Raw genomic sequence first — 16,608 nt, 5'->3', positions numbered from 1 at the left:
CACCGCCTCCCTCATGTCGACCCGTGGCAAGATTCCCTTTTCGATGAGAAAAGGTAGCAACACAGATTTTATTGTGTGCTTTTAAGCGCTTCTCAGTAGCAGATACCTCGATTTTAAATATATCAGCTACCTCCAGCAATTGATCTTTTGTGAGGCCATGGAATGCCTCCTCCGACGGGTCGTCGGCAAATTCTTGCAACATGGTCACAACAAACAAACACACAGTCGAACTGGCTGCAACAGGACGACAACTTCACAAAGTGGCCACTAAATTCTCTACGAAAATGACCACTAGCTCTCTCAACCGTGCCAAAACACGCCCCTAACTTAACAGTGAGGTCTAAGGTTAGACGCACAAAATGGGCACTTAAACCCGGAAACCCTAGCAGCTCACTAAAGTCTAAACCTTTTCTCGACCTACCTGTATCACTGCTATCGCGCAGTGTAAACAACTCAACTCTAAAGCGACACACTAAACCGTACCCGTCAATGACTGGATGGTTCGCGCTGCACCACAACCCCTACCAAAAAAAACTAAAAAGAAACACTGATCCCTCTCGCTGATCTTCAGTGGGTTCCCTGCCCGGTATTGATCCGTCAGCTCGTAGGGACGCAGCAGACCATTTGCGTAGCCAACTGCCTCCCCTCGAAGACGCACACGACCAAGGATGACCACCAGAAAACAACAACAAGACAGAATGGGCTCGTTTCTAGGGGGTTTTAATAAACAAAAAGGCTAAATAGAGCAGAGAATTTCAATGACAAAAATAGGACGACGAGGAAGGCCCGAATAGCGTGGTGGCACGCAGTTGAAGGAGAGGCCTTCTGGACGGCGATCCCGGCCTTAAAACATAACGGGCTTCGCCCACGGCTGACAGGCAACACCTGCACACAATCAAAGCAGTAGGCAAAGTAACAGACATAGAAATAAGGTAAAACAGCGACCCCTAAGGCAGGAGGACGTAATATGCCTTATAGCTTTTTTGGCAAGGTTCCAAAGCCCACAGTACACACGCCAGAGGGAGCAACTCTTTCCCACTGAAACCACTTTTCTCAGCTGTCTGCAATGCCTTGCTGGAATTCCATACCTTTTTCTTTGTTACAAGATGACACAATCTTTTAACCTTATTGCACGCTGGGCTCATGTTCATAAAATTATAAAATCAATGTTAGGGTGAATTCAACAGGTAAGCATTGCAGGGCACATATTTGTTTCAGTTACACACAGGACAAGATGTTAAATTCCTTGTGCTATTATTGGTTGGGGATGTCCCACAGTGGCCAATCCTCTCTCGGTCACGTGCAGACACTCATAGCCAGTAACTAACCAATATAACAACTGCCCAACCATGGGTACAACGCACAGTTGGCTGGAGACGGCTGCAATATGCACCGCATGTTGTACCCGGGATCCGTAAATAAATTCATCAATTCAGTGTTGGGTGTTTTCTGTACATCGCTGCGCATCCTTGTTTAAGGATTTTTTATTTTATTTTGACTTGCATAGTATTTCTTGTTGATGTTCTTTCTAATGATGACCACCTGCACTCCAATCTTAAACATGCCCATCATACCCGTCTCACACATTGTGACGGTCGTGGTGCAACCACATATGAAAAACACTCTTCTGCCCCGGAATTACGACCGCAGGCACACACAAAGACATTGCACTTGCACACAAGCACACATACACACACAGACGGCTATGCATGTACACACGCAAACTTGCAGGACTTTATCAAAGGAGGCCAAGGACACCAATGCTGCTTCCCACCATTTATTTATTGGTGTATTTATTGTGTTGGTGCACAAACTTGATCTCATTGAATATTTGATGAGGTGGATTACCGAATAGTTATTTAAATAAGTATGGTTAACAATAGATAATAGCAAATAAACATAGTAGAAAAGAACAAATACAAACTAAAAAAACAGTCTGTTCTAAGCTGGAAAGTAAGGGTTGAAATGTGATTGTTGAGTGTTGATGTGAGTTGTTATTTGAAAGATACATACAGTGTCTCCTTACCATATTAATTAACTTAATAATAAAATAATATTTGTCCACTCTTTCTGTTCAATCACTCTCTTTATAGATTTGTGGTAATGCTTGTGTGTGCCCGTGGTTAACATTTAAAGCATGTTTCCTCTCATAATACCCTGACATTCTACATACAACAATTTTACAGTATTCTGACAAAGCATTATATAATATTATGTTCAATAATATTGTGGTTGTATTATTAAATATCATGTTTAATAATAGTATAGATATTTAATATCAATCTTAAATCATGGGTCAATACACAAATGTTGATTTGTCTAACCATTATATTTTTCAGTTGTTTCAGAGGTCCTCCTATTATTGTTTATATTAAACAGGACATTGTTAAGATCAACACAATTAGTAGAACAAGTGACATCTGATTCTTCTCTCCATGTCCACCTGGAATGACACACATGCATGGATAAATATCAATAGAAGAATATTATTAATAATAATAAATAATAAATAATAATAATAAATAATATAATAATAAATAATATCAAAGAAACATAAATATCTTCACTGAATATCAACACCCATATATGTCTCAGACATGAAGAAGTATACCCAGATGTATGGAAACATAAATATCTTCACTGAATATCAACACCCATATACAGTACCAGTCAAAAGTTTGGACACACCTTAAATTCTTTTGAGAAGTGTTTTCATTACTTTTATTATTTTCTACATTGTAGATTAATACTGAAGACATTTTAACTATGAAAGAACACATATGGAATGATGTACTAAACAAAAAAAGTGTTATCTACCATGTAGAAAATAATAAAAGTAATGAAAACACTTCTGAAAAGAATTGAAGGTGTGTCCAAACTTTTGACTGGTACTGTATGTCTCAGACATGAAGAAGAGACCCAGAGATATAGGACATACCTGGAGGGGTCGGAGTAGTGGGGACCACTGGGCCGGGTGTTGGATGAATAACATTAAAGTCATCCACCAGCATCCCCTCGGTGTGGACCAGAGAGCCGTTGTTTGGGGCTGGAGCCACGCCCATTAACTTGCACATGAGGGCATAGGTGTGCACACTGTCAAATGGTTCAGCCAAGTAATTTTTCTTGAAATCTGGTCCAAAAGCTCGAAAGATCATCTTCATGTCCATTTCCTGATTATGAAAGCCATGATCTCCTTTGTTCACATGCAAGGGAATTCTCTGTGGACACATAAACAACTCTCTCAATGGCATTGTGTTCCACCTTCCACCTAACTGAAATGTGCACCATTACCTAGTCTAAAGTGTCCTGGCTATACTCTAATCAGTTCAGATAGTGGAATCTTTTGAGAACATCATTATCTCCAAAGTGAATCAGCTAATGTTGTAATAAAGATCAATTACTGGTGTATCTAAAGAGATATATACAAAAACAATCTGGAGATATCAAGAATGACTTTGGTATAGCTCAGTATCTTTAGGGCAGATCCAGGGGTTGGAATTGAATTAATCAAACCATAGTTGATGGCAAATACTAAAGTAAAGTCTAAAGAAACTGCATTCAAAGGCATTATTCATATGAGAAAATCGAATACAGTATTTACTGATACTTTCAATTTTGCCCATACGATCTCACTGTACACCTCACATCAGAGTGTTAGCAGGTAATACTCACTGAATTCAAGTTGTAACCTAAATCTCCCACAAGAACAAGGTCCTGGATTCTGTCATTTTTGGCTATGTGAAAGTTTGCAGGAACCTCTTCTTTCTTGTACACTGTCAGATTGGGATGGGCATTGTTCAGCAGATCATAAACCTCTTGCGTTTTGCCTGGTCTTGGTCTTATCATTGCAAAGCCACCATAATCAAGCAGTTCAAAGTGTACTAGCCCCAGGATGCTCATATATTTTGAGATTACGATCTCGTCAATACTTGGATCAAGATTCTGGTTCTTCATTGTGGTCATGCCATGGTCAGATGTGATGATGACATTGAGAGAGTCTGTCAGGTGATGCTTGGCCATGGCCTCTCTGAGGTAACCCAGCGTGCGGTCGATCATTTTAATAATGTTCTTTCTGTCTGCAGTGTCTGGACCCTTTGCATGTCCCACATTATCAGGCTCCCCAAAGTACAGAGTCACAAAGTCAAAGTCCTCCTTAGTGTACCAGCCCATGACTGCGTCTATGTTCTGACGCCACTCTGTCTCGTTGTCATCTGGCTGACCGTAGGATTCAACGAATGCTCGGTCCACTGCTTGTCCACTGTACTTGACACCACCCCCAGGATAGTAGAAAGATGCTGTTTTAAGTCCCTGATAGGAAATGAATTAAAATATGAGCTGTGACAATACACTGATGAGCAGTGACAACACTGTGAAAAACAAGTTAGAACATTTTTTATTGTTCAACTCTTTCCTTTGGGGCCATTTTCTTTGTATATTTCTCAATAGACAATGTATAACATTTACAAAGCAAAACAACAACTGACACAGATTATTTCAACACGATTCACAGAACTTGATGATGATGCACAATAACGATTTTTCAGTGTCTATGGAAAGTTTTCAGACCCTTTTAAGTTTTCCACATTTTTTCATGTTTCAGATTCATCCTAAAATGATTGTGTGTAGATTGATGAGAAAAACAATGACAGAGCAACAAAACAGGTTTTTTTGGAGTGTTTTGTCAGTTTCTTAAAAATAAAACAGTGAAATATGTGTCTCCACTCATCTCCACTCAACTTCACATGACAGACACTGAATAATTGGTCACAGGGAGTCTCCTCTGCTTCATATGACTTCATATGGCTGTCAGTGAGTCTCATCTGCTTCATATGACTGAATAATGGCTGTCGGTGACCCCCTCACCTGATTCTGAGCTGTGATCCACAGAGGCAGGGGTCCATTGTCCCACCACTCCGACCGCGTCATTGTCTTCTTATGGGTGATCTTTAGGAGTGTCGTTGCGTTAAACAGCATGTTATGAACCACTCCATGATCCTCAATCCATCGGCCTAGAAGGAGAAATAGAGATGTGTGTTCATATTAGAATATCTCTCCACAGGTGGTCAAACCCCTACTTCTCGCAGTCAGCATTATGAATAGAGGAGGGGAAAGCTAAAAATAGACATTCTGCAACAGATTGTTGCTAGTAGTAGTTGATCCATTTTGAATGCATGTGTATACCACAGAGATTGAGGTAATAGGCTCCATTCACAACCAGTTCACTACACTATAGCTCCCTCAAAGAGTAGGTCAGTTCAGGGATGGGGATATGGGAACAATGCGACAAACAATTACCCAGTTTGTATTTTATTGATATGAACACCTGGATATAATGGGGTACTAATGGGGTCTAAAGTGCTGGTTGGACAACTTAAGTCAGGTCCACAAAAGTGAATAGGACTGACATTAATCTCTCTAATCAGCTATACTCTAATCAGTTCAGATAGTGGAATCTGTTGAGAACATCAATATCTCCAGAATGACTCAGCTAATGTTGTAATAAAGATCAATTACCATGACCTTGAATCCCTGCTTAGGCTACTAGCATGTGTATTTGCTTATGTAATCAGCCTTGAAGTGAGGTTTCAATGTCCATAGATGTGAGTAGGGCTACTACTAGAAATAAAATCATAAAGTAGGCTAAAAAAAATAGAAAATAATGTTCAAAGTCCTTTGAGGACCACCTGACCTCTGAACCTGAACATGTAGACTAACATAACATATAGACTAATTATTCTTAAATTCCTAAAGGCTTCTGAGAGTTTCACCTGAAATAAATGACAATGTACAGAAATTGCACAATAATACAATTACATGACACATCATAATTCAATTGCTCCACATTTTAACCAAATTAAAGTTTAAAGTTACCCGTCACTACAACTGATTTCCGTCAATTGAATTCCATGAGACGCCAAGATCAGAGTTACCAGAGCAGGTGATAAGTAGCTAGATTTGTATAGGCACGTGGGCCATAAAGGCCAATTTATAGTCCAAGTGTCGCTCAACATAAAATGGTGTAAAATACTAAATTTGGGTTTGCAAGGGCGTCAGAGACCTTGTTGTGTACAAAGGGTGCAGACAAGTTTTGTCGTTCACTCTGGTTGGATGAGAACAGATTCAGTGGACATTTTGGATTGTTGATATGGATAGGGCCATATGCCATCCTATGCATCCTATCTAGCAGTGCCAGCTGTACAGTTCATATTTGATGAAACATTGACTTACATAATGGTCGGGGAGATTTCACTATGTAAATGACACGAACACAAAGTTTAAATAGTTTAAACATGCAGTTCGGGATTGTGCTGCCCGTCTTCCGTGGTCAATACGACATTAATTAGTTAGAGTGACCAGACGTCCCCATTCTCCAGGGACAGTCTCTGTTTTAGTGGCTTGTCCCCAGCTGGAGCTATTCACGGAAATGTCCCTGTTTTTTCCCCGCGAATTAAAAACAGACCGGAAAGTCTCAAGAAAGAACGGAGAGCAGAGCAGACGGGCAGATGTCTCGCGTTGTGCTGGCTTCGGCCAGCAGAGGGGGCTGGCTGCTCGCTATTGCAGCTTCATATCACTCTTCTTCTCCTACTAACCACTTGCTCGCCTAGTTTTAGAGAAAACTCGACCAGAAGTTAGCAAGTGTCAGGTGAATCAATTCAACATCACCAAAAATGTATTTTCAAACAAGGAGGTAACCCAGGGATTAAAGCAGGGGGTTACGGGATTTAGGAATCGTACTACCAGGTGATAGGTAGCTGATTTGTATAGGCTTGCACTGGATGTAGGCTGTCTCTGTCTCTTCAGAACTGGTGCTAGCTCAGGGGGTTGTCTGGCTGGCTGGCTGGCTGTTGGGCTATATCCATTGGTCTCTTGTTACTGCCTATACTTAATTTGACTGAATCATGAGCTCATACAACCCCCACCCCATCACTCACATGCAGCACCTGACACACACAGAGATACACTTGTGAAATGTATTTCTAAAAAGCGATGAGCGACAAATCACATGACTTATTAAAAGACCATCAGGGGGAAGGCAAGAAATATACATTTTTTATAGGACTATAGTTTGTTACAATGCAACAGTTACCACGGTCAAAATAAATTAAACCAAACTGTCTCCCCTTTTTAATGTCATTGACAAAAACGTTATATATTTTAATTATATATTGCCAGACTGGAAATGTCCCTGTTTTTCATTTCAGAAATCTGGTCACTTTATCTAATCAAGACTTGGTCTGGAAAAAAAAAAATCCTCTTTAATCCCTAAAAATGTCAACAGATGGTAATTGTGCAGTTCAGTCAGTTAACATTATTCAGTACAAATCAACATTGTACACATTTTTGGTTTACTATTTCTCCCTCTATAGAACACCTAATTATGCTACTGCTAACTCTTAATGAAGAATTGAAACAGATTGAAAGTTTACTACATCAGTTGATTTATTCAGCGCTTACTCACAAAGTGTAACAAATATAAATAGCTGTGCAGCGTAACAAATATAAACATGTATTTATTCAGAGAAAAAAAACTGCTAAGCTATGATCCAATAATGTGCGATATAGAATGTGTTCAAATATACATTCAATATTCACTATACAATTTACAATGATTGTATAACTTCACTGACACTTAAATGACTAAATATTCAATGGTATACTAAAGCATGATTGACTTCCTTTATATACTTGCTCTTACCAGTGATGGTGGTGAAGTGTGAGGGAGATGTCATGGTGATCATTGGTGGAGTGATGTATTTTGCCTTCACCCCTTCCTTAACCAAATCATCAAAATGAGGTGTCTCCACATCCTGGTCATAATCCCATCTGAAGCCATCAAAGGAAATGAGCAACAGCTTGTTGAAGCCGCCTTTTCTCCCACCCTGGCCTAAAGGCCTGCTTTCTGCACCCAAAAGAATGCAAGCAACCAATATCAACCCTGACTTCATCTTGATGAGAACAAAAGTGTTCAGACGGTAAGCATGAATGTGGTGCTGTTAGAAACCTGCACCGTTATATAGTATAGCTATATTATGCTAATAAAGATAAGATAAGATAATTCTGTACACTGCCGGATGAATCCTGTATCCTGTTTCCTCAGAGTGACCTTTCAACATATGTAAAAAAAACACTACTGCACATGGCAAATCACACACTTATAATAATAATAATAATAATGATATTTACCTATACTTGTATTTGTAATGATGTTGCATCTTTTGCGTTTAGGGAACTAAGCACTAATGCTGTATTTGTGAGATATTTGGACCTTTCTGCTGAGCATGCATGTAATAAAAACCATATGACCAAGGTTGTCAGCCATTTGAAATCATAGGGTCCGCCAAGGCCAGGAATAATAAAAGCTGATGCAAGCTGATTTAAAAGGTCATGGTAATCTTTGCCTAATCGATGTCGGTACATTGAGTTATCAAGTTGACATGTGGGTAAAAGGTCTCTATTAATGTGAAGATGTACTGTATGTGTTCAGTGTAGGATAAGAATATAGCATTATATAGCATATTCTTCTTTTTCAACTCAGACATGAACAAAATGAAGACATGGAAGCCTTCATGGTCCACTCTGCATGTTTATCTCAGTTCATTTTCACAGTAAAATGACAAATGAACAGAACGATGAGTAAATAAAATAATTCTGACTAGAACTCTCAAATTAAAAACAGCAAACAGAGCACAAATTCAGACTATATGAAAGTGAAATACGTTTCTTGAAAAAGTGCTGCAGTCTGCTTTGGAAGCAGAAGCTTTGGAAATGAGTCGTGGGAGTAGAATTTTATTGAGTGGACTGGAGTGATATAACCTCTTATCTAGATTTTCTACATATGCAAGATCAACCCAACTAGTTGTTAGTGGTTCTTTCATCTAAAGAGTCATTAGAGCCTAGTAACCTTGTCTAATCCTGAATCTCAGACAGAGCGTGAATAGGCTTGCAGACAATAATAATAATAATAATAATAAAACTTTATTTATATAGCACCTTTCATGCAAAAGAATGCAGCTCAAAGTGCTTTACAGCAAATACATAATATGCACAAAGAAATGACATGCACATAAAAATAGACATCAAAGAAACATAACAAAGATATAGTGCAAAAAAAAAAAATTATAATTATAATTATAGAGATATATTTAATCCAACCCCTTAAAGACCAAGTAGTTCTTGTAACAGGCAGATGAGGGCAGCATTGGCTATAGAATGATATTCCAGTGCAATGTCTTAGGACTGTGACATGACACCATATGCTGAAACATGGGAGTACATACTGTATATGACAACGTGTTGTACTACATGAAAGGTACAGGAGTGTAGTCTTAAACCAATGAGCTAGTCATCACAGCCCCTCTCCCCCTCTCCCCCTCGCCCCTCATCATCACTGAACGGCACGGCAGCTGTGTACTCAGGAAACAGAAGAGTAGGAAAGCGGCGGGCCCCTGATGGCACCTGCAACACTCCGGTGCTATTCTGATCAGCTTCCTCCCACCCTCACTGATCTCCTCCATCAGTCCCTAATCTCCTCCATCAGTATCAGGCCGGGATTTTCAGGCACACACGCAAACTGCAGGTTTGATGCAACAGTCGAGTTTATTCACTCCCTGACAGGTTGGGCAGACTAGCTAGCCTGATTCCCCCAGGCTACAAACACAGCAAGGCTATCAAAGTTCACAACCTCACCGGATACATAAACACAAGTACGTCCCACAATAGAACGGTTAGTCCAAAGGAAGGTAATCCACAAAGGTAATCCCCAAAGGTAATCCAGGGAACAAAGTCTAACCACAGGAAAAGTCTTATCCACGTTGTGGTGGATGCACAGGGTTAGCAACAGTCAAAGGTAATTAGCGGCTAGCCTATGCTAAGCTAATCGCGAGTGCGTTAGCATTCCACAAACAGGGTTGAGATACCCAAACAAGACTTCTTAAAAGAAGCGAGAAGAAAGATAACTGTACTCACGAGACTCCATGACCGAGTGAAGAGGGAAGGACACTCAGTGCTTAAGTAGGAAGTAGTAATCACCTCAGGTGTAGCCCAGTGTAGAAGAAAGGTTAGTGTTAGGTGCTCTAGAGTGAGTGTCGCCCTCTAGAGGACTGGCGACCCTTCACAGACGTGACAGGACCCCCCCTCCTAGGGACGACTCCTGACGGCCTAGGGTGAGAGGCCCGAAACCGTTGAATGAGGGATTTGTCCACAATGTTCTTGGCGGGGATCCAGCTGCGCTCCTCCGGCCCATACCCCTTCCAGTCCACCAAATACTGCGTGGATCTCCCGACCTTGCGTACATCCATAAGCCGGTGAACGGTGTAGGTGAGACCTCCGGCAATGAACTTGGCGGGTGGTGGGGCTGGAAGCTCTGGACATAGAGGGGAGGAGGTGGCTGGGCGTAGTGTGGAGCGATGGAAGACTGGGTGAACCCGCATTGCACGTGGCAGCTCCAAATGGAAGGCCGTCTTGGATATCCTCCGGAGGATCCGGAACGGTCCGACGTACCGTGGGGCCAATTTTCGGGTCTCCCCTTTCAGGGCCAGGCCCTTTGTGGACAGCCAGACTCGCTGGCCAATCTTCAGGGTCGAACCCGGTCGTAGTCGCCGGTCTGCCTGTTGCCTCATCTGTCTTTGAGACTGGAGCAGGGCCCGACGAGCCTGCTGCCAGCGGTTGCGGAGGCGAGCCACCGAGCTGCGAGCCGCAGGCACATCCCCATTCTCTGGGGAGGAGGGGAACAAGTGAGGGGGGTATCCCCACATGATTTCGAAGGGGGAGGTAGCCGTGGCAGCGCTCCACTGTTGGTTGTGGGCAACCTCGGCCCACAGAAGGTTCTGACTCCACTTGGTGGGGTCTTTGGACGTATAGCACCGGAGGTAGATTTCGAGTGCCTGGTTGACCCGCTCCGTCTGCCCGTTGGACTGGGGGTGGTAGCCCGAGGTCAGGCTGACTGAGGCTCCCAAGTTACCCCAAAAAGCTTTCCAGAAACGTGCCACGAACTGGGGACCTCGGTCACTGACGAGATCTTCTGGGGGTCCGTGGTAGCGCACCACCTCTCTCACCAGAATCTCTGCCGTCTGTTTGGCTGTGGGGAGTTTAGTCAGAGCAATGAAGCGGGCAGCCTTGGAGAAACGATCCACCACCACGAGGATGGCGGTGTTCCCTTGTGACGGGGGCAGCCCCGTAATGAAATCGAGGGAGATGTGGGTCCATGGGCGATGCGGGACCGGAAGGGGTTGTAGGAGTCCTGCAGGCCTGCGGTTGTCTGGTTTGGCCACCATGCACACCGTGCACGCCGCCACATACTCCGTCACGTCCTGAATCGTCTCCGGAGTAATTCTAGGGTGCGTCGAACCCCAGGATGGCCGGCCAATTGGGAGGCATGTGCCCACTCTAAGGCCTTCGTGCGACAGGGTGGAGGCACAAACAGAAGGCCCTTAGGAGTCTCCATGGGAGCCGGTGTCGGTCCTTGGGCCCGTCGAATCTCCTCCTCCAGATGACAACGTACGGCTGCCACGACTTTAGAGGAAGGGACGATGGGTTCCAACGCTGCTGGCTCGGCCTCAGATGTATGGAGGCGTGACAGGGCATCGGCCTTCCCGTTCTTGGAACCTGGGCGGTAGGTGACCACAAAGTCGAAACGACTGAAGAAAAGGGCCCAGCGGGCCTGCCTGGGGTTCAGTCGTTTGGACTCTCCGATGTACTCCAGGTTTTTGTGGTCAGTGCATATGAAGAACGGGTTGGCTGCGCCCTCGAGCCAGTGACGCCATTCCTCTAGCGCTAGTTTGATGGCTATCAGGCCGGGATTTTCAGGCACACACGCAAACTGCAGGTTTGATGCAACAGTCGAGTTTATTCACTCCCTGACAGGTTGGGCAGACTAGCTAGCCTGATTCCCCCAGGCTACAAACACAGCAAGGCTATCAAAGTTCACAACCTCACCGGATACATAAACACAAGTACGTCCCACAATAGAACGGTTAGTCCAAAGGAAGGTAATCCACAAAGGTAATCCCCAAAGGTAATCCAGGGAACAAAGTCTAACCACAGGAAAAGTCTTATCCACGTTGTGGTGGATGCACAGGGTTAGCAACAGTCAAAGGTAATTAGCGGCTAGCCTATGCTAAGCTAATCGCGAGTGCGTTAGCATTCCACAAACAGGGTTGAGATACCCAAACAAGACTTCTTAAGAGAAGCGAGAAGAAAGATAACTGTACTCACGAGACTCCATGACCGAGTGAAGAGGGAAGGACACCCAGTGCTTAAGTAGGAAGTAGTAATCACCTCAGGTGTAGCCCAGTGTAGAAGAAAGGTTAGTGTTAGGTGCTCTAGAGTGAGTGTCGCCCTCTAGAGGACTGGCGACCCTTCACAGACATGACAATCAGTCCCTAATCTCCTCCATCAGTCCCTAATCTCTTCCATCAGTCCCTGATCTCCTCCATCAGTCCCTGATCTCCCTGATCTCTTCCATCAGTCCACACCCTCCCTGATCTCTTCCATCAGTCCCTAATCTCTTCCATCAGTCCCCACCCTCCCTGATCTCTTCCATCAGTCCCTAATCTCTTCCATCAGTCCCTGATCTCCTCTATCAGTCCCTGATCTCTTCCATCAGTCCCTGATCTCTTCCACCAGTCCCTGGCCACGTCTGCTGGACCTGCGTGTTTTCAGGACTTCTGTCATCACTCCAGCTCCAAAAAAGAACTGAACGACTACAGACCAGTCGTCTCTCTTCTATTGTTACGAGAGACTTTTACTTCAGCACCTCAAACTCATGACTGATGCCCTTCAGGACCCTGTGCAGTTTGCATATAGGCAGGGGCGGACACACACACACACACACACACACACACACACACACACACACACACACACACACACACACGTAACCAGGGGCGGACTGGGGGAAAAAAGTGGCCCGGGAGTTACTGTCAGACCGGCCCACTCAATACACGGCACGCGGCCCACTCAGTACACGGCGCGCTGCCCACTCAATACACGGTGCGTTGCCCACACGCACGTATCGACCAGTGGCCTACTTAGAAAAATACCCATACACTTAACATTACTTTGGATGATAACAAAGAAATGACATCATATATTTTTTTTTTATAACATTTGGATCCACCAATTTGCCTGGATGGACACATGGAATAAAATGATACTGGCTATTGTAACACTCCAAGGTAGGTATAGTTTGCTAGATGAATATGCTTAAAGTAACAGTATGCAACAATTGTACCTTAAAATAACAGCTTGAAAAAAATTGTGCCGCTACAATGACTTTTAATATGGCGATTTGCGCCTCCGCCATTGCCATCGGGGGTCTGTGGGGAAATAACTCCGCTATGTAGGATTCTGGGGCCGCCCGATCTGGGGCGGATGTACTTCGACCTGCTTTCTGGCAGTGATTACGCAATGTCATATAGTGCCAGTCCACGCTCGCAGCTACAGTATAAGGGAGAAGCAAGCGAAGTCTCATCAGTATTCATCATGGAGAACGCACCAAAGAAACAGAAGAAGACGATGGCTGATGAAGCAAAGAAGAGAAAAAGAGAGGCCGACAGAGCAAGAGATCGGACTAGGGTCACAATCGGAACAGCTTTTACTCGTTGGAGAGAGCTGAAAGACACATTTGGATACAAGTTCGATTCACAGCTAGCCATCTTTCTGCTGGATTAGTAAGTAGTTTGTACTGTCTCTTGATTGATGTTTGACTGGGCTAGTATCAGATGGTTATACGTATAACTACAGAACCTTAAGGAATGAATGTCCACACAATAAAGAAACTGGAATCAGAGGGTAGAATTAGTATGAACTATATTGTAGAAATGAACAGAATAGAACATACGATGGGGTGTGAACATCAGTGGTATCAGTAGTGTTGCATGCTGGGTGTGTGATTGTGTGTGTGTGTAGGGGTGTTGAAGGTGCATAACAAAACAATAAGTTAAGTAACAGACCCTAAACTAACTCTGCCGGCCCGGGTGCATTATAGTCACATGATAATAAAAAACAATATCAGTATACTCATGTGTTATTATTACCTCACTATCTAATCTAGATAACATATTAACATTGTTTATAATGTTAGTGTTGTGTGTAACAGGGTGATTTTAGCATAACAAGCTAGCTGGTTAACTTATTTTACATAAGTTATTAGAAATTATAAGATTGCTCTCTTTACAACTACCACCATGGATAGCTTGCTCATCGATTGTAAGCAAGTGACTACGGCTAACATGTTAAAATAGATCATCTCGATGATGACAACAGCGCCAGCTTGCTTATTTTACCAGATCATAATGGTCTCAATTTTGGACATTTATCTACCTAACGTTAGCTAGGCTAGCTTGTAGGGAACGTTACCTCATCTGTGAAAAGCAAGCTAACATTGGCCAAGTCAACATTCCCCCGGTTTCCTCGATGGCCAGTCCGTCCCTGCATATAGGGCTAACAGGTCTGTAGATGATGCCATTAACTTAGCTCTGCACTTTATCCTGCAGCATCTGGATAGCCCTAATACTTAGACACTGAATCCACAGCTTCTTGTCTAACAGGAAACAGTATGTCAGCGTGGGTCGGTGAGCACATTTCTGACCCTCTGTGCCTCTGCACTGGTGCTCCACAGGGCTGTGTGCTCTCTCTCTCTCTCTCTCTCTCCCCTGCTCTACGCTCTGCTCTCTTTACACTAATGACTGCACTTCTAACAATGACTCAACTTAGCTTGCTGATGATGACACCACCCTGGTCGGCCTCTCTCATCTCAAATAATGATGAGTCCTTGTACCGTGAAGAAGTAACATGGCAACACGGCTGGGAGTTGTGGTGTTAAAAACTAACAACCTGGGGCTAAACACAAACAAAACTGTGTGAGATGATCACTGATTTAAGGAAGAAACCCACCCACTGGCTCCGCTGGAAATAGATGGATCCACAGTCAGCAGAGCACAGTCTTCCAAACCCCTGGGCACCCCCATCCAGCAGGCTCGCAGATGGGACAGACACTCTACTGCAGTTATGAAAAAGGCTCAACGGCGCCTGGATTTCCTGTGTGGCAACTCAAGAAAATGTTGATGTTTTACTCATCTAAGATGAGGAAAGGGGTGGGGGAAATCATGGCAGACTCCTCACGCCCAGCCCAGGTCATTCTCTCTTCCGGCAGTTTATCTCAGCGGAGACCAAGAGTGAGAGCCTAATTACTTGAACCGACGGCCATCTCCACAGCTCTCCTCAGGCCATAGTCCTCCTGAACAGGGTCCCTTCTGCCATCTCCACAGCTCTCCCCAGGCCAGTCCTCCTGAACAGGGACCCTTCTGCCATCCCTCTGCTTTAAATTACTGCACATGCCTACTGTTGTCAGAGCACTTTTGCACTTTCTATTGTTGCATCACACATCCTTTGACCTGAAGTTTTTCTTGTGTATTGTGTGTTTATTTTATGTTTTTTTTTCTATTTTAGTCTCTCTCCTTTTTTTTACTTGCTAACTTGCTTTTTTTTTCTTACTTGGCCTAATTTTATGTTGACACCTCCTACACCAAAAGAAATTCCTTGTACTCACTTCTTGGTGAATCAAATATTCAGATTCTTATCTGTGACCTCCAGAACACCCCACTCCCATAGACATAATATATACATACACCCCCATAGACCCCCATAGACTTATGAACCTAATGCATACATAGACCCCCATAGACTTATGAACCTAATGCATACATAGACCCCCATAGACGTATGAACCTAATGCATACATAGACTCCCATAGACCCCCATAGACTTATGAACCTGATACATACATAGACCCCCATAGACTTATGAACCTAATGCATACATAGACTCCCATAGACCCCCATAGACCCCCATAGACCCCCACAGACTTATGAACCTAATGCATAGATAGACCCCCATAGACTCCTGTTTACTGATTACTTTTTTGTGTGCAAGCATGATGTCAATGTAGAGAAAACCTCCTCTGATGTGAAAAAGAGTGCTAGTGCAGTTCAGAGCAACTCTATTGGAGGCAGAGATGGTAAAGAACTGGGATTTAAACATTTAAACACCTATATCCCTATACACCTATATGAAGGGTTTCTGTGTCATTAAAATTATCTTCAAATGTCAGTAAATATGTCATTGGTACTGTTAAATTCATAACATGTAGATTAGATTTAGATTCCCTCATTATCTGTTCAAAATTCCATAGCACACTACAAAGTATCAAGCCATTATAATGTATCTTCCCCCTGTTTTTACGTATGTGTGTATTTATTTGTTTGTTTGTTTGTTTGTTTGTCTGTTTTACTCTGAAGTTCACACCGTCACTTATTGTCAGTGCGCTGACAAACAAACAAACAAACGCTATCATTCTGTTATCGCGTTCTCAATATAAATTAACACTTGGCTTTTATTTGCCCCACTATGACTAGGTATTTTTCCATTTTTATTATTGAGGTTCCACGATTCAGATAATACTTTAAGATTAAATAACACAATGAACATATAGCCTGCAAACAAGAGGTGGAAGACAGACTATATAAGCCCTTTTTGCCATCGTTTTTTTTCACGTTCCTGGAAACCAGGCCGACAGTTCTCAAGTTTCACTGCATTCCTTTAAGAACC

At 43.1% G+C, this 16,608-nt stretch overlaps 1 protein-coding gene across 1 annotated transcript; it reads right to left on the bottom strand.

The window, feature by feature from the left end:
* Positions 1-1,850: 1,850 nt before the first annotated feature.
* On the bottom strand, positions 1,851-8,578 carry zgc:153896 (uncharacterized protein LOC569930 homolog). Its single transcript, XM_031576995.1, has 5 exons — positions 7,697-8,578; positions 4,864-5,009; positions 3,673-4,308; positions 2,939-3,218; positions 1,851-2,443 (listed from the first exon to the last, which is right to left on the bottom strand). Exons 1-5 carry the CDS (start codon positions 7,944-7,946, stop codon positions 2,367-2,369), a joined length of 1,389 nt encoding a protein of 462 aa, XP_031432855.1. The 5' UTR covers positions 7,947-8,578; the 3' UTR covers positions 1,851-2,366.
* Positions 8,579-16,608: the final 8,030 nt, after the last annotated feature.

This window comes from Clupea harengus, chromosome 11, assembly GCF_900700415.2.
Source record: "Clupea harengus chromosome 11, Ch_v2.0.2, whole genome shotgun sequence".
Classification (NCBI taxonomy): domain Eukaryota; kingdom Metazoa; phylum Chordata; class Actinopteri; order Clupeiformes; family Clupeidae; genus Clupea; species Clupea harengus.
The sequence above is the reverse complement of the archived record's forward strand: the minus strand, read 5'-3'. Positions and strand labels throughout refer to the sequence as shown.

Bases quoted from the DNA above. Each gene is read 5' to 3' on its own strand.
- zgc:153896 (XM_031576995.1), bottom strand. From the start codon at position 7,946: ATGAAGTCAGGGTTGATATTGGTTGCTTGCATTCTTTTGGGTGCAGAA. The intron at 5,010-7,696 runs GTAAGAGCAAGT...TTCTCCTTCTAG, and splicing joins ACACTTCACCACCATCACTG to GCCGATGGATTGAGGATCAT. The intron at 4,309-4,863 runs GTGAGGGGGTCA...ATTTCCTATCAG, and splicing joins GGATCACAGCTCAGAATCAG to GGACTTAAAACAGCATCTTT.